At 43.0% G+C, this 18,474-nt stretch overlaps 1 protein-coding gene across 6 annotated transcripts in view; it reads left to right on the top strand.

The window, feature by feature from the left end:
- Positions 1–17,993, top strand: part of kansl1a (KAT8 regulatory NSL complex subunit 1a) — a 31,432-nt gene extending 13,439 nt beyond the window's left edge. For 4 of the 6 annotated variants that reach the window (XM_028432122.1, XM_028432123.1, XM_028432125.1 and 1 more), the window contains 13 exons: positions 803–944; positions 1,092–1,175; positions 13,703–13,812; positions 14,093–14,234; positions 14,763–14,925; positions 15,099–15,254; positions 15,477–15,722; positions 15,809–15,963; positions 16,457–16,581; positions 16,673–16,730; positions 17,001–17,113; positions 17,215–17,467; positions 17,544–17,993. In XM_028432122.1, coding sequence (XP_028287923.1) covers positions 803–944; positions 1,092–1,175; positions 13,703–13,812; positions 14,093–14,234; positions 14,763–14,925; positions 15,099–15,254; positions 15,477–15,722; positions 15,809–15,963; positions 16,457–16,581; positions 16,673–16,730; positions 17,001–17,113; positions 17,215–17,467; positions 17,544–17,756 — 1,960 coding nt within the window. In that variant the 3' untranslated portion in view covers positions 17,757–17,993. The remainder of the gene's footprint in view (positions 1–802; positions 945–1,091; positions 1,176–13,702; positions 13,813–14,092; positions 14,235–14,762; positions 14,926–15,098; positions 15,255–15,476; positions 15,723–15,808; positions 15,964–16,456; positions 16,582–16,672; positions 16,731–17,000; positions 17,114–17,214; positions 17,468–17,543) is intronic. The other 2 variants (XM_028432127.1, XM_028432126.1) reach the window with 2 other exon arrangements.
- Positions 17,994–18,474: the final 481 nt, after the last annotated feature.

Raw genomic sequence — 18,474 nt, 5'->3', positions numbered from 1 at the left:
GTTTAAAGGCCTAAACAAAACTTACAAAGTTTTTTCAAAGTTTAGCCCCCCACAAATGTTTGTGTTTCAGTGTCACACTGAATGGGCATTGCTGTGCATGTTAGCATCGACTCCTAGAATGAGATCTGTGTTATTGTTTAACCAACATGTATGAAATTAGGTGCACATGTGTATCCCATCAAGACTAAAAAAGTCATTTGGAGGTATCCTCTAATACCAACGGAAGGGTCTGCAATTTAAAAAAAAAAATAAAAAAAAAAAATTCATGAGCAAAAGTTGTCAAAAGCTTCAGTGGCTATGCTGCAAAGTTGACCCTGTTCCATAAAAAAGGAAGTTGTTCTATTTCTCACATCTTCCACTTCCAGGCTGGCCTAGACCTTGCAGTAATTATTATTCAACCCTAAACTGACATACCTATATTCTTAATAGCCATAGCGCCACCTACTGGTGACAGGAAATGCTGTTTTTATATTTTGGTGTTCTTCTTTTTCTAGCTGTATTGAGTACCATCTGTTTCTTTTGTCAGAAGATTTAAGGAGTTTGATGCTGTGTCACAAGTAAACAAATTGTTGTAAATTCTGGATATTAATCAGCGAGTCTTCCCCAAATATAAAGCATCTATATGTGTCACAGTGCAGTCTTAATTTACTGGAATTTCACAAGATGAGGTTAGGAGAGGATCTGACAGCACTGCCCAGTGGACCGCAAAAGGTTCAAGGGTTTTGCTTTTTACTGTGGTGAGGATTTTTGTTTTTGGTTGTACAAATTCACATCGTTTACTCATGTTCTCTTTTACTTACAGATGGAAGCGGGCAGAGAGCCGCTACACTGTGGAGAGAGCTGCCATCATCAGCCACTGGAACTGGCTCCAGGCCCATATCTCAGATTTGGAATACCGCATTCGACAGCAGACCGACATCTACAGACAGATCCGTGCCAGCAAGGTGAGTAGCTTGCAGCGCTGCTGTTGTTTATTATCAGGAGGAAAAGCTGCTTCTGTGATGATGTCCCTCTCAATGATTAAGTAACTGACACTGTCTTCTTATTTATCTCTGCAATTGAAGTTTAACATTTATGTCTGCATTCTTTAGGGCTCAGTAGAGCTGGGAGGTGTCTCCCCCAGTACTGTGCTTGCAGGTGGGACAGAGGGAAAATCAGACCTTCTAAATTCTCAGGTAAGCAAAAACTACAAATATTACCGTATTTTCGCGACCATAAGGCGCACCTAAAAGTCTAAAATGTTCTCAAGTCGGCCGTGCGCCTAGTAATTTGGTGCGACTTGTGTATGGGTTGAGTACCAGACACAGGGACGTGATACGTAAACTACGTATGCTGGCAGCAATTCACCAATCAGCTAAACACTACATCATATGTACACCACGTACACTAGCAGCGATGAACCAATCAGATGGATACTAAGTAATACGTACTCTACGTACGCTGGCAGCAATTCACCTCAGCTGAACACTACGGTACAGGCGCAGCAACTTCCAGCGGATTACAAAGAAAAGCTGGCCAGCTTCCGCACCTACTGCAGTGACAAGATTGCCAGCAAAAACATCCAGCCCAGCCACATCAGCAACATGGATGAAGTCCCCCTCACTTTCGACATCCCGGTGAAACAAACTGTGGAGAGAACGGGGACCAGCATATGTGAATCAGGGCTCTAGAGTGCGACCTAATTTCTCAATGGTGCAACCAAAAAATATCTGAGGTCGCACCGGTGCAACCAGCTGTTAGAGGGAGATACATTCTCAAAACTCTCAAAAGTCTCCCTGTGGTCTTAACAACAGACATACATCAGGCTCATATCGTGGTCTGAACCAATCAGAGACAGTGAAGGGCGGAACCCCCGTGTGTGTATCTTTGAAAATGTGTCTGCTGCGGTCAGACCGAGACCGCAGGAAATCCAGAAGAAGAAGAACACGGACATATGCTCCTGAGGTGACGAGAACACGAACAAAGAGTTCGTTTCGGCCCGGACTTTTCATACTTAATTAGAACTCCTCATACGGGCCTCTCACTGAAGCGCACAGCACGCGAACAGACAGACAGACAGGGTTTAAAGGCATTTCACTGCTGAACAGCAGAAACCGCCGTTTAGGTGAACATGTAGCAGAGGAGCAGGATTTGTTTCTACTAGGCAGGTTTTGCTAATTTGCTGTTGACCTGAATGAGTGATGATAACGAGCCGGTCATGTTCAGGGAGGGGGCGTGACGTGCTCGTAGCATTTTAACAGACTGAACAACAGTTCAGTTATCTGACCTGTGTGGTTCCATCCATGAAGGCTGAGTCACTCTGACTGACAGCAGTCAGCTAGTTTTAAGGAGTAATAGTACATGATGTACGCCCATTTAAACATATTGTTATTATCCTGCTAGATAGCGGAGCGTTGTCTGCCAGTATGATGTCTGCATACAGCTAAAACTGTAACAGACAGAATGAAAAGTCTGTCAGCTGGAGCTCAGCTTGAGGAAGATGAGAAAAGAGAATACTGTAGCTACATTAGAAACGTGTTGAAGAAAACAAATATATATCTCAATCACAACTACTAAATAAATGAAATAAACCATTAAATAAATAAAGTATATAATTTAAATAATTTTTAATTGACCTTTGCAGATAGATAAGTGAGGAGGACAGCCTGAAAATACAGAGAGAAAGCAAACAGGGAAATGAATGCTGTACTAAGTTTGAATCATCATTATGGAGTTCTGAAATGCAGACTTGTTGGCTAGTTTGTCCATAATTTGAATGAGTACTATGAGTGTAGCTACACTGGTTCGAATAAATATTGGCCACGCATCGTACAGATGTCTTTTTAGGGGTTTTATTCTCTCCTCAAAACCAAACACCAGACACCGTCTGTGACACCGTGAAAACTATAAAATAAATAAATACAAACAATAAACAAACTGCTCTGCAGTTCATGTAAATTCCAAAAGAAAATGTCCATAGAAGTCCAAAGCTCGTTGGCATCTAACAAATAGCTACACAATGAATTTGTCATAATCATGTAACACAAAGGTACTGACAGAAAATAACGTGCACAACAAATAAAATAAACATTTACCGTGTGCGCCTGTCGAACCACATGTAGAGTAATACGCTTTCTCTCAGAACGTGCATCACATTGCATTCATGCTAGCGTACCCATAATACCTTGGTGTAAATTAACTTCCGGCCATGTGACCTCTGCTCTTTGCTTTGTAAATAAACATTCAAATAAAGAAGAAAATTAAACAATAGTTCATTTTAACTAAATTATTATTTCTTCTTCTTATGTTTTAACACATTTAACATCAACTTAAAAATCTTTCACTAAACCTATTTATGTGACAGTTACACTCCCACCAAATTACTAAGATTTATGAAAACCTTGCATGAATAAATCTAGTAATTTCCTGAACTTATCAATGGTGTGTATACCAAACTTAACAGACTTTAGTTACTTTCTACAAGCACAACCAACTTGTGAATGGGACGCTCTACAATAGAAGGAGTAGAAAGTTGATGACCATCTTTCCCTAACTTCTTATTTCCCAGTTGTATGGTGACCTTTCTCACAAGACCATCTTCATCTTCACAAACATCCTGCACTCTTCCTAATTTCCATTCATTGCGGGAAAGACCTTCTTCTTTCACAATGACAACATCTCCTATCTTTACATTTCTCCTTGAAGCATGCCAGCATTGTCTGAGGGAGATGGCTGCCAGATATTCCTTCCTCCATCTACTCCAAAACTGCTCAGTTAAATACTGAACTCTGCGCCAACGTTTTTTGGCATATAGATCCTCTGCCACAAATTTTCCTGGTGGAGGCAGTGGGACGGAGGTTTTCATTGTGAGCAGGTGGTTAGGGGTGAGTGGCTCTAGGCTTTTCGGATCGTTTAGGCTGTCAGTGGTGAGTGGGCGGCTGTTTACAATCGACATTGCTTCGTAGAAGAATGTTCTCAAAGAGGCGTCATCTAACCTGCCAGCACTTTTCGCAAAGACCCAACTCAAAACACTCCTAACTGTCCTTATTTGCCGTTCCCAGACACCTCCCATGTGACTTGCATCTGGCACATTCATAATGAAATCACACTGCTTATCACTCAGAAAGGTAGTCAATCTGTCTCTGTCCACTTCTCCTAGTGTCTTTGTTAGCTCATTCTTCGCTCCAACAAAATTTGTGCCTTGGTCAGACCTTATTTGTCTCACAGCTCCACGGATGGCTATAAAACATCTCAATGCATTTATGAAGGCATCAGTTGTTAGATCTTCAAGAACTTCAATGTGAACTGCCCTTGAGGATAAACAAGTCAATATGAGACCATATCTCTTACACTCTTTTCGGCCTTGTTTTGTGTAGAATGGCCCAAAACAATCCATTCCAACATATGAGAAAGGAGGGGAAGGATCCACACGGTCAACCGGTAAATCTGCCATTCTTTGTGTTTCAGTAGGCCTACGAGCTCTCCGACATGTAACACATTGCCTGATGTGATAAGCCACCACTTTGCTGCCACTGACAATCCAGTATCCATTAGCTCTTAGCTCATTGAGAGTCTGACTTCTACCCTGGTGCTGAGTCTTCTCATGACAGTAGTCTAAGATCAGATGCGTGATCACGCCCTCTTTAGGTAGTATTACTGGATGTTTCAGGTTAAGTGGCAAGGAAGACTGCTTCAATCGCCCGCCTACCCTGAGAACACCGTCCAACAAGACTGGATCAAGTTGAGACAGCGGGTGATGGTGTGGTAGTTTGTTGTCATTCAACAGCCTCATTTCTTCTTTGAAGGCTTCCCTTTGTGCCAATTTTACCAGCACAACACTTGCCTGACGTCTGTCTTCAACACTTATGAATCTGGGCAGTTTGTCTCTGTGTGCTAATCGCTGGATTCGTGCAACTACATTGAGTAATGTGTGCCATTTTGAGAATCGACTGAATCTTTCTAAAAAGTTGTCTTCTATGACATTTGTTTGCAGTACTTGTGTTGTTCTGACTTCAGGATCTCCCACCAAGAGCTCTGGTGATAGCTTAGCAGGTTCAATCTCTCTTTCCCACAAAAATCTGGGACCAGTGAGCCAACAAGAACTAATCAGCTCTGCTATACGGAGACCCCTAGACGCATGGTCAGCAGGATTTTGGTCAGACTCAACATAGTACCACTGTCCTGGGTCAGTTGCTTGTCGTATTCTTTGGACTCGATTTGCCACGAAAACATGGAATCTTCTGGCCTCATTGTTAATGTAGCCTAAAACTACCTGGGAATCAGTCCAAAAGTACTCTTGATCAATCTTGAGCTCAAGCTCCTCTTTTAGCATGCTGCTAACTGCAGATGAGACCACTGCAGCTGTCAACTCAAGCCTAGGGATGGTTACAACTGTTGTGGGTGCAACCCTAGCTTTTCCTATGATTAATGAGCAATGCACTCTGTCTTTACTTAACACTCGGATATATGAGCATTGTCCATATCCCTGGCTACTTGCATCTGAGAAATGATGAAGTTCTATTCTCTGGACTTTCCCTAGCTCTGTTGGAATGAGACATCTTGGGATCTGGACCTGCTGCAGGTTCCTCAGATCATACAGCCAACCTTCCCATTGTGGTTTTAAATCTCCAGGCAGTGGTTCGTCCCATGCAATGCCCTTTCGGCACATCTCCTGTAGTATTTTCTTGCCCAATAGAAGAAAGGGAGCTAGGAAGCCTAAGGGATCAAATACAGAGGCTATAACTGAGAGTATCCCTCGCCTTGTTGCTGGCTTCTCTTCCATAGTGACTTTGAAGGAAAAGGTGTCACTGTTCACACACCACTTTACTCCTAGCACACTCTGTAGTGGTAGGTCAGGATGAGTGAGATCAACATCATGAACTCCGCTGGCTCGTTCACTGTCAGGGATTGACTCCAAAACTTCCCTATTGTTGGAGATAAACTTGTGAAGATGCAATCTTCCCTTTGCACATACTTCTTGTGCTTCTCGGACAAGTTTGATGGCAGCATCCACTGTCTCCACACTGATGAGACCATCATCCACGTAGAAGTTCTTCTTGATAAAGTCGGCAGCAACAGGAAACTCATTTTCATTTTGACATGCCAAATATTTCATTCCATAATTCGCACATCCAGGAGACGATGCTGCTCCAAAGAGATGGACTCTCATGCGATAATCTTTTGGTTCAGAGCTTGTGTCGCCGTCCTCCCACCAAAGAAACCTTAAGTAATCCCGGTCCTCTGGACTCACATGAAACCTGTGGAACATTTTCTCGACATCACAGATTACAGCGATTGGGTGTTTTCTGAACCTGCAGAGCACACCAGTGAGCCCATTTGTGAGGTCTGGTCCCGTTAATAAGTGATCATTCAGAGCTATGCCTTCATACTTGGCAGAACAGTCAAATACAACCCTTATTTTTCCCGGTTTTCTTGGGTGATAAACACCTTGGTGGGGGATATACCACACATTTCCTTTATTTGGTTGGTTTTCAGCCTTTTCTGCATCACCATCTTTAAAAACACCTTCCATGAATTTGGTGTAGTCATCTTTGAATTTTGCGTTTTTCTCCAATTTTCTTTTTAAATGTGTCAACCTGACCATTGCTAGCTTCTTGTTTTCTGGCAGATGTGGGCGTGTCTTAAAGGGCAGTGGCATTTCCAGGTGCCCATCTGCATTCTGGTGTATTTGCTGATTTAACAGCTGCGTGAACAGTATGTCATCCTGTGAAATGCTCCTTTCACCAGTATTAGTGTCTCTGAAATCTGATTCAAGGGCTCTGATGACATTCAGTGGTGTCAATGAAGGCAGCTCTTTAACAGACACACGATGACACAGACCTGTCACTTCTTTAGACTTTGCAACTTGTGGTGATCTTCCAACAATACTCCAGCCTAAGTCAGTTTTGATGCCATATGGATCCTCATCACCCCCTGTAATGACTTGACGTGGTGTCAGTGCTCTTGGACAATCATAACCAATTAGGAGGCCAACCTTGCAATCCATCCTCTCTGGTATTTCCTTCACTATACTGTTTAAATGGTTCCATCTTTTGGCAGTATCAGGTGTGGGAATGTGTGAACGCTCCAGTGGGATAAAGTCTCTGGTATAAGCAGGTGGCAAGTTGATAAAGCTTTGAGAATGGAAACCTCTAACTCTAAGGCCACTAACTCTCTCACTCTGAACGATGGAATCTTTTCCCATCATAGTAGTAAGCTTCAACTTGATTGGCTCTGACCCCGCACCCACTTCTCCACATACCTCCTTATCTACAAAGGTGTTGGTACTCTGTGTGTCCAGGAGGGCGTACACTAAGCTCTCTGCCACAGGGTTAGTGCTTGAAGAAATCCATACAGGCACTATCATGGACGTACTCCCACCATCGCTTTTTTCTACACTACAAGAGAGAGAAGATGTGTTCTCATCCACCTGCGTAGCATTAGCAGATGAGTCTGCTACAGAGGGACGGTCTTCATGAAGTGGTGTGGGATGATGTTTTTTACATATCCCACATGTGGCTTTACTTTTGCAGTCCTTCGAATTATGTCCTCTCCTAAGACACCCAAAGCACAGGTTGTTATCCAATATGAACTTCCTTTTTTCCTCTTTAGACTTGTTGGAGAATTCCTGACATTTGTAGATTGAGTGATTTGCTCCACAATACATGCATGTGATTTGGTCAGACAATGGACTGTTCACTTTCCAGGATGTATTTGCATCTTTGGGCCTGTTATTAGCCACACTGTTTGTTTTTGTCACAGGATGTGATTTCTCTGACACTGTTGCATTTGTAACAAACGCATTAGCTTTTGGACGCCTTACATCTCTAGATGGCTTTTCTTCAGTGTGCTTTATTGCTTGGAATGATGTTACAGGATTACATGCAATTTCTGCCTCTTGTGACACGAACTCTGCAAACTCTTTGAAACTGGGGTACTCCTCACTCTTTCTCAGTTGCTTTGTGACATGCCGATTCCAGCGGGAGGTCACCCAGTCAGGAAGTTTCTGTAGCATCTTTTGATTTTCTTCGCAATCGTTTAACACTTGGAGACCTTTGACATGTGGTAAGGCATTACTACAGGCAGTCAGGAAGTCACTGAATTGTCTGAGCTTAAAGGACTCTCTTGAACCTATCTTTGGCCAGCTGCTCAGTTTATCTCTAAATGCTCTCTGGATTACAAAGGGATGACCATATCGTGCATTCAGTACCTCCCATGCCTGCTGATAAGCCTCATCATCTTTCCTGTAGAAGCTTCCTTCCAAAACAGATTGTGCTTCACCACTGATGTACTTCTGGAGATAGAATAGCCTGTCAGCTGGGTTTGTGCATCTTCTTTCAATTAAGGCTTTGAATTTTGTACTCCACTCCAGAAACTTTAGCGGGTCTCCTGTAAAGACTGAGGGCTCTGGTGCAGGGAGTCTGGTAAGGGACATTGTGTCATGCAATGCTTGTATTAAAGCTGCTTCATGGTTAGTATGATTGGTCTGCTCTTTATCATTGCCCTCACATGCTTGCTCTTTTTTCACTTCCTTAGCAGGTACTGGAGAACAACTTGCCATTTTCCTGTGCTCTGTTTTGCTTCCACTGCTAGCCTCACTTGAATCAGCTTCAGAGTACACCTTAAGCTTTGCTGCAATAACTTGAAGATCTCTCTGATTTTCCAGTCTCTTAAGTTCTTGCTTTTGGGCAGCAATAGCTTCCTCCATTTTCACCTCTGCCTGTTTAGCTGCCAATTCTGCAGCACATTCTGCTCTTTTTGCTGCAATGATCTGCTGCTCTAACACATAGCTGGAGTGGTGGCTAGAAGCAGTGAATTTGGAGCTTTTAAGGTCAAACACTGATTGAGCATGCTCTTTGTCTAGTACTACACACAGTCTGGAATTTTCTGCTTCAGCATCAAACTCCTCCATGCCCACCTCACTCATGCGTACCTTCATTAGTCCCATTATATCATTCGTTACTGCTGTGCAGGAGTCCACCTTTCTTCTGACATCTGTAGAGGGTGTTGACTGAGACCGTATACTTTCATACACATCTCTCACTTGTGCCTCCATACCCTCAACATTGTCCATTAGGTCAGCCAAGTCTTGGTCTGAACATTCTTCTTTAAGTTTGGTGCGTGCAGCTCTAACATGTTCTTTCCAACTTTCATACACCTTGAAGAATTTGCTTTCTTTTTGAGAAGCCTCTTGTTGCTTGAATTCTTGCATCTTGAGTGTTATCTTTCTCTCCCGTGAAGACTTCCTGGGTTCTACCTTCTCTGCTGCACTTGTACTGTGCTCTGTTGATCGGTGCATTTTCATTTTTGCATGGATATCACCTATGCATGACTCTAGTCTGTCCCTTTCAGCTTCATCAGTCTGAATTTTTAATTGTACTCTTAGTCTTACTAATTCAGCTTGCATATGTTCAATTGGTTCATCATATTCACCAATTTGTGACTGATCATCATGAACTGACATAATGCATTCTATCTGGTCAACACAATATGAACATGTAAATCTCTAGAATAACACCTGTTATTTTCACCTTTTCAAAAATCCTATTACACTCTATGCTTATGCATTTGCATTGTTAAATGGACATTTATCACTAACACAATGATTGTAGAGTGAAGAAAGGAACTTAGTGGCTATAATAATGTAAAATCAGGACTATGTCTCACTTAAACCACAATTTCCAAAGGATATCTTGTTATTTTGTTGTCCATCACTTGTGGGGTGATACAGTCAAACCTGATGACTCTGTTGATTCACTCTGATGAACCGCAGTGGAGTGAAGCTAGCACCTCTTGGAGCTTGTAGAGAGGATGTTTGTGAAGCTGTGGCATAGGCTGGTCAGTAGCTCCCTCTGCTGGCGAAACGGCGATACACTCTCTCTCTCTGTCTCTGGTTATTTGCATGCCGTGATTCGGAGCAGACTCGTCCGTCTTCTCCCGTAAACCAGCGAGTCACCGTTCCAGCGCCTTCACTGGCGATCGTCTGGCCACACGCTTCCTCTGCGACGGCGTGGTCTCCTCTCTTCTCCTCGCGCCCGCGGTGGTCGTCACTCTGAACTCTCGGCCATCTTGGCGTCACGTTTTCACTGTAGCTACACTGGTCCGAATAAATATTGGCCACGCATCGTACAGATGTCTTTTTAGGGGTTTTATTCTCTCCTCAAAACCAAACACCAGACACCGTCTGTGACACCGTGAAAACTATAAAATAAATAAATACAAACAATAAACAAACTGCTCTGCAGTTCATGTAAATTCCAAAAGAAAATGTCCATAGAAGTCCAAAGCTCGTTGGCATCTAACAAATAGCTACACAATGAATTTGTCATAATCATGTAACACAAAGGTACTGACAGAAAATAACGTGCACAACAAATAAAATAAACATTTACCGTGTGCGCCTGTCGAACCACATGTAGAGTAATACGCTTTCTCTCAGAACGTGCATCACATTGCATTCATGCTAGCGTACCCATAATACCTTGGTGTAAATTAACTTCCGGCCATGTGACCTCTGCTCTTTGCTTTGTAAATAAACATTCAAATAAAGAAGAAAATTAAACAATAGTTCATTTTAACTAAATTATTATTTCTTCTTCTTATGTTTTAACACATTTAACATCAACTTAAAAATCTTTCACTAAACCTATTTATGTGACAGTTACAATGAGTACATTTATTTATTTTTTTACCTGTGTTCATTAAACAAGGTCCAAAGTCAGTTTAGGATGATATGTGATTATTAAACCTGGAGATCAATTTTTGGACCTCAGTATTTCTAAAACTTTGGCTACAGCCCTGCAAGGCCCGTCAGGTAAATGGTAGATGTAGCTGCAGATAAGAGAAGGTGAAAAGAACTTCTGCGTTAAGATAAGTGTCAAGTTAAGGCCCGATCCATAAAATATACAGCGATTCGAAAAACAAACTGCTGTGTGATGCGGTGCACCTAACTTTTGTGCCAGTGCACCCAAGAAAATATGTTAGGCGCACCAGTGCAACCAGTGCAAAAAGTCAGTCTAGAGCCCTGTGAATGCATTGTGGATGCGTGGACTCATGTTTCTGCAGTGACTGTTGCCCGAGCTTTTGTGAAAGCCGGCATAATTTCTTAACAATAATAATAATAATTTCCAAACATCCAGCCGGCAACATGTTTGACTGTGACTCTGACAGCGATGAGAGGGAAGCTGGCAGTTTTGAACTCGCGCAGTTGTTTCCTGTTTATTGTACATTGTTGTAATAAATGTTCTGTACAGTCAGCCACTGGTAAGGATGAATTAGGAATCACTGTGGTGCATCTGATTAAAATGCGGGACAACGTATATCCGAAGATGGTCTTTATTTATTAATAAAGTGTAAACATAAAGTTCGAATCACAACAGGCATTCAGCAGCAGCCACTGTTCTGCCCATAGAAACACACGCGTTTCTCTGTCGCTGCCAGTTTTTACTGAATCGCTGCTAACAGAGGTGAGCGGCTTGCGGAGGATGCGGAGCGGTTTCCTGGGTTTTCACTTCTGCAGCGCAACATAACTTTCTGTCTTGAAGCTCAGACGCGAGGATCCGATCACACATCACTGCAGCTCGGAGCACAACAAGAAAAACACCACACATCACGGCAGCAAAACAGAAAATTGTACATACACATTTCAAATTGTTACACAAATAACTCAGCTGCATCTGTATTATGTAATTATTTGCGAGCTACAGCGCTATATGCCGCGAGTAATCAAACTATACAAAGTCGTTCCTTCATAACAAAGTTCGACTCACTGTTTTGCTCCCATTACCTTTTTATTTATGTACTGGTATGTTTTAGCGTAACATGCGCCTTATAATACAGTGCGGCTTGTATATGTGTCAAATACAGAAATAGACCCTGTATGTGAGACTGCGTCTTATAATGCGGTGCGCCGTATGGTCGCATAAATACAGTATCTTTTGAAATGCATTTCAGGGTTTCCCACAGACCAGTGAGCAACCCCGCATCTTGGCGCCAGTGTCACATTAGTTGGAGTTGGTCATCAGGGTTTATACAGATTAAATATACACCTATATGCTTATCTAATGACGATTTTAAATCTACAAGAAGCATTGTGAATTTATTCAGTTCGATCTTAATTCTCTCCATTAGCAGGGCTCTAGACTTTTTGCACTGGTGCGCCGAACTTTTTTTCTTAGGTGCACCGGCACAAAAGTTAGGTTACCGCATCACACTTAACACCGCAGTTTGTTCGTGAATTTAAAAAATGTTAAAATCATATACACCTTATTTATCTAATAGCTGTGATTGAGATATATATTTTGTTTTCTTCAACATGTTTCAAATGTAGCTACAGTATCTCTTCTCTCATCTTCCTCACCTCTCTGCCTCTGTGTCTCCTCTCTTTCTAAAGCTGAGATCCAGCTGACAGACTTTTCATTCTCTGTCACAGTACAGTAGCTGTATGCAGATATCATACTGGCAGGCAATGCTCCGCTATAGCAGGATAATAGTAATACTTTTTAAATGGGCGTTCGTCATGTAACCATGTATATGTATATGCATATCTATAACTTATTAAAACTAGCTGACTGCTGTCAGTCAGAGTGAATTAGCTTTCATCAATGGAACCACGCAGGTCAGATAATACTGTCCATCAGACCTGTTGTTCAGTCTGTTATAATGCTAAGAGCACATCATGCCCCCTCCTCGTTATCGTCCGTCGTGGAGTATGGAACAAGCTTTATCGCACAACATCAGTTCTGCGCATATGTCCGTGTTCTTTTTCTGAATTTTCGGCAGACGGTCTCGGTCTGACTGCAAATGTATATATACACACGCGGGTTCCCCCCCCTAACCTGTCTCTGATTGGCTTAGACCACGATATGGGCCTGATATGTGTCTGTTGTTAGACCACGGGGAGACTTTTAAGAGTCGCGGAGAATGTATCTCCCTCTAACAGCTGGTCGCAACCTCAGTTATTTTTTGGTTGCACCATTGAGAAATTAGGTCGCATGGGTCTCTAGAGCCCTGATTAGTTCTGACTGATAAGTCAAATAAATACATGTTTACTAGAACCCTGCCTGGACCCCCTCTTTAAACTCCATGCATCACAGGCCAGTAGAATTAGTTTGCTCATATAAATACCTGGTATATGGTATATATTGGAAGATTGTTTCGGGAATTACTCACCAAATTGAAATTAAAGCAAGTTTTTACTTGAATTTGTGCTTATTTTAGTTCCAGTCTTTAGATTCTGTGTCATTCAAGGAATGGATTACAAAAATGGCTGACGGTTTTTATTTCACAATATGAACTCAAGACTGGTCTCAGCCCATATGTCAATCTGTTCTTGTCTTGTAAAATGACATTTTCTGGTAAAATAAAGGTCGAATTAGGTTCACAATTTATCCGGTTTTGCATCCAGAAGCAAACCAGAAAAATGTCAATCATCTTTAATAATCATCAATAAAAAAAACTGTGTAAAATCTTGTGAAGCAGGAGCTCCAAGCTTTGCATCCCGATGGACAGTGCAGAGCTGGGTTTTAAGCTTTGGAAGAGCCCAGTCTTTTTCACAAATCCAGACTGAATAATTCAAGGCTGCAGGAGTGAGATGATTCAGTTTGTCTGTTATGTAGTTTCCTTATATATCCTTGGTTGGCTGAGAGCTGTTGGTCAGCATGCACTCCTTTGCTGGTTAATATGAGGTGTAGCCTCACTGGTTTTGTCTTATCTATTGATGCAGGATGTTGGTACAGAACGGCTGGAGCACACAGGCACTGCCCAAGTCACCAACACAGAGCCGGGCCCTTGGAAAGGTCAGAATGGGCAGCCAGTAAACGGTGTCCTCAGCAGGTACGAATGATAATGATTACAAGCTCCCAGGAGGGCAGCCCGCTTTCTGTGAAACACTGCTGTGAAAATTGTTCTGATCTAGTTCTAGTTTTACGAATGTGCTGAGAATTAAACTAATTAACATTTTCAAGAAACAGTAACTGGAATATTTCACAATTTTCTGACTTCAAAAGAAGAGAATGAAATTAATCCTCAAACCAGCTTGACCCTTCAGTATCAAAACATCAACACACTACTTGAGTGAGCATTTCTGATCTGTAACCTCTTTCTGTTGCGACAGAATGACAGAGAGTGCAGACACCAAGCACCAGCAGCCGATGACCTATGACAGCACTTGTGTCGCTGCACGAACACGACCACTGGTAAGCTGCCGACGGCGGCGGCTCATTCAGCCCAACACTGTTCCCAACCTTAACGGCAAGGTGAGTTTTGTTGCCTGCCCATCTCAGACTTCTGTGCTGCCAAGATGCAGCAGATATTTTACCACACAGAGGTGCATAGTTCCTGTCTGAATCAAGGGGACACCATTGACTATTTTTCAGCACATTTTAGTGATCTATTATTATTATTTTCTCTGTCAGCTAAATGGTCACTGAATTTTTAAAGAGTTTTTCATGTGACTGCTGGTCACAAGTCACTCGTTCCAGGGGAGGAGAGCAGATTGTTTTTATTTTTTTGCAAGATCGGATAGAAGATAGAATTGTTTTTAGCGAATCAGATGTTGATAAACTGTTCATGGTATAATCCTTTTAGGGAAATTATGCATTGTGCATCAAGGTTAAAAAGGTTTCTTATATATCAGACTGTAGTAATATTAGAGTTTCACACAGGTACACAATGATGCCAGTGGCTTCACAGATATAAAAAAAAATCTTTTTCTACTGTTAACTCTTTAACTCTTGTGGAGCCTTCTGATGTATTTGCTGACTTATCAGCTTGTCTCCGTGCAGGCTCAGAGAACCAGTTGGATTCAATGTAACTGCCGTGTCAACCTCAGCTGTGTGATGTGCGGTGGCTGGCCCACCCCCAGAGAGGACCCTCTGGAGCAGCCCACCCTGGAGCGCCTGTCAAGACTGGATCTTGGCGTCCACCCCATCCTCTCTTTCCCTGACGGTCAGTTTTACAGCCATATCCTACATGTTAAACAAGGAGTGGCTGCAGGGAGACAGCTCAACAGAAGATGCTTAGACAACATCATTATCAGCACAGATTTGAAACATTGCATTATTATAAACTCAACCCTGCTGTCAGTGTTTAAGACTCCTTCTTTATGGACCCTTCCACAGATGTCTGTATCAGTCTACGTCTGCAGCAGGTGATGAAGAGCCAGTGGCAGAGCAAGTCACTGGAGAGGAGCAAACCTCTGAAGAAGCTTTCCCTCAAACACAAGCTTTCCTCGTCCAAAGAGAAGCACAAGTTCACCAACTCGCTTATGGCAGTCAGTGAGTACAGCTTTTTGTCTCTACAGTCAGATATTTGAACTGGCTGCAATGTAGAAATCATTGAGCTCATTGCAGTGACATGGTAATACTCTTGTCATCTTGTCAAATAAAATGAAACGGTGTCCTAGAAGCAAAATTTGCACCTGATTAAATGTGATATTAACACAAAAAATCCATACATGTGCTTAATAATCTGTATTAATTGTATGTGACTGGCTCCTGGTGTTGCAGGACTGGGCCACTATAAGAACCGTACTGAGAAGCTGAGGACGGTGGACAGCGGTGTGGGCGGAGGTGCCGGCGGCAGCAGCACCAGCAGCACTCCCACCATGCTGAACGCAGCAAGGCTCGAAGGTCAGGCCGTGTGCAAGACGGAGCGGCTGCCGGGCCACTCCATCCCGCTGGGGCCCTACGACAAGAACTACAGCCGCAAGAGATTAAGAGAGCACTCTCTGGACCGGGCTGACTGTGAGTCTTAAAAGATGAAAGTAAAATGTTTGCATCATTTTCATTCTGAAGATTCATCTAAATCCACCTGTCTGCCATCCCTGCAGTGTCCCCGAAACTCTTCCTGGACTCGAGCAGCCCGTGTCCAACCATGGCCAACATGCACTCTTCCCTCCATAGCCCCCTGACGCGCCAGCTGTCCACATCTTCAGAGAACTCCACACCGCTTGGCCCCAGCAACCAGGGCATCCCCAGTACACCTGTAAGGATACACACATACTGCATTTCTGTCCCCTGCTATACACTCTGCATTGATTATTTTAATTTGAGCCAGTAGATATGAAATGAATGGTTGTAAAAAGAAGCCAGATTGTGATGAAAGTGGAGCTGTTCGAATCTGAAAGTAAACTCAAACTGAAACTTGGTGGTTTGTACTTGTTTCATGTTTGTGGTTACTGGAGCAGAAAAAGTCTCAAGAAACACTAAGTAAACATCAGACCAGCTGCTGTCTTGTCGCAGGGTTTTATCACTTTGAACAGTCACTCATTAACAAACAGGAAACATTTTTGACACCGATGTGGAAACTTTAACTCAACCTTAACCTGTGTAATCACCAGCAAACACACGTTGATATTTAAACTGTGACATGACCAGATAAACAAAGTATAGTAATGAATCCTGTTTTTGTTTTGTTTTTGTATTCGTCACCATTGACTGTGCAGTCATGTTTGTTCATGCATTCCTTTGTCCTCCAGCAGCAGCCAATCAAAAGGCGGCGAGGTGAAAGCTCCTTTGACATCAACAACATAGTAATCCCCATGTCTGTGGCTGCCACTACCAGAGTGGAGAAGCTGCAGTACAAAGAGATTCTCACACCCAGGTAATAAAAACAGTGCCCGCTCAGTCTGTGTGTGTTCATCATCATTATTATGACACTGGTATAACTGCTGCTTTCTTCCTTTGTTGTGCAGTTGGCGATCTGTGGACATTTTCTCACAGCCAATAACTGAAGAGGAGGATGAGCGGGAGGTGAGTGCACACAATATAATAAATTGTACAGATTTGATTTACTGTTTAAATTGTAATGCAGATAAATGGCAGTGAGTATATGGTGACATCTAGTGGTTACATTTATCATGCAACATGAGCTCTTAGTTTTAGTGCAGAAGTTCCTTCTAAACCAGTTTATTAGAGTGAATCAAATGTTTGTTCAATGTTTAAATGTTTTGATTTTATTTTATGTTTTTCTTTTAATATGAACTGTCTGGGGATCCTGATGGCATTCTTTTGTCCCTGCAGGTGGAGGATCTGACAGATGCAGCCTTCATCCAGCTCCATCAGCCCTACGAGGACCAGGAGCGGACCCGCTGGACTTGGATGGCTCTGGCTCCTGCTAAGAGGAGGGGCAGCAGGTGACTCCCACACCCACTCCACAGCCACTTCACCCACTATTATCTGTTTGAGTTTTTAGACCGCAGAGCTGACTCGCACACTTGTGTCCCACATCTCTCAGGTCGTACAAATCCGTGGATGGGCGAACCACACCGCTGCTTTGCGGGACTAACCCTCCAACCCCTCAGCCTGCATCTCCAGACCCGGGCCACTGCCCCATGCTCCACGACTACAGCCACGTACCGTCACCCATGAGCCCGGCCAGCCCAGACACCACGTCCAATCCCCACACGCCCTGCTCCAGGGACTCCCACCGACTGCTGTCCAGCGAGGACACACGGTGCTCGACTCCGGACTTCACCTTTGAAGAGCGGGTACGTAGAGGAATCAGAGAGATTACCTCTAGACTTCTGGCTTTTGTGCCTGACATTCAGTGTGTGGTGTTTCCAGACGGTAGCACCATGGGAGCGTCGCGGCTTCCCTCTGCCAGAAGACCCGGCCCCGGAGCCCGAGGCAGAGACAGACCACCTCGTCCGGCCCAGAATGCGCAGCATCTCAGGTTGCCGAGCGACGGTCTACGGACGTCTAGATTCAGACGACGCAGAGCTTCCATGCGATGACGACAGCAGTGGCCCCAAAAACAAGGCCCCCACCCACCGATGAATGGAGGTTTAGGTCGGCCGGCTCTCACCTACAACACAGCTCCTGGCATTAACAAGCAGAACCTCTAAAGCAGAATAAAATATTAAATGGGTTCCTGTTGTTTGATATTCAAACATCAGTCTAATACTTTCACAGTTTTTAGTGAACATTATGGAGATAGAAGCCTTTCCCTACACTTGTTTTTGTCACAGGAAAAAAACAATAAATGTAAAAAAAAAAAAAAAAAAAAAAAAAAAAGTATAAAACAACACATTAGAAAAATGGTTTCTGTAGTAGGCTAAACAATGTACATGGGGGCTTAGTGGTGTTTCATATGTCGCGTGTACACTCGTAGCGCACTATGTAGCGGACTCCTCAAAATATGGCCAAAGGGTGTTTTCTATTGACTAGTTTGCTTGTAATTCCCATGTACATTTTTAGTGGAGTGACAAATAACAAAACAAGAAAAAAAAATGCCCCCATCCCCTTCACCTCCTCCTTCGTCCTCATCCACATAAACAGGTACATTTGAGATGTGGTTACCCCCTCCTCCCTGTAGAGGTCGCCTGAAATCACCAGAGCACTTCTCAAACTGCCAAGTCCAGTTTTGTTGGTTTGCTTACTTTGTTTTTTTTCATTCCTGACATGTTTTTGTTTGTTCATGTCTGTTCCAGCATAACACATTCTTTGTGTTTTTTATTTGTTTTTTTTGTTTGTTTTAAATAGTAAATCATTCCTT

The sequence above is a fragment of the Parambassis ranga genome, chromosome 19 (genome assembly GCF_900634625.1).
Source record: "Parambassis ranga chromosome 19, fParRan2.1, whole genome shotgun sequence".
NCBI lineage: Eukaryota > Metazoa > Chordata > Actinopteri > Ambassidae > Parambassis > Parambassis ranga.
This window is presented reverse-complemented; position numbering and strand designations above follow the sequence as displayed.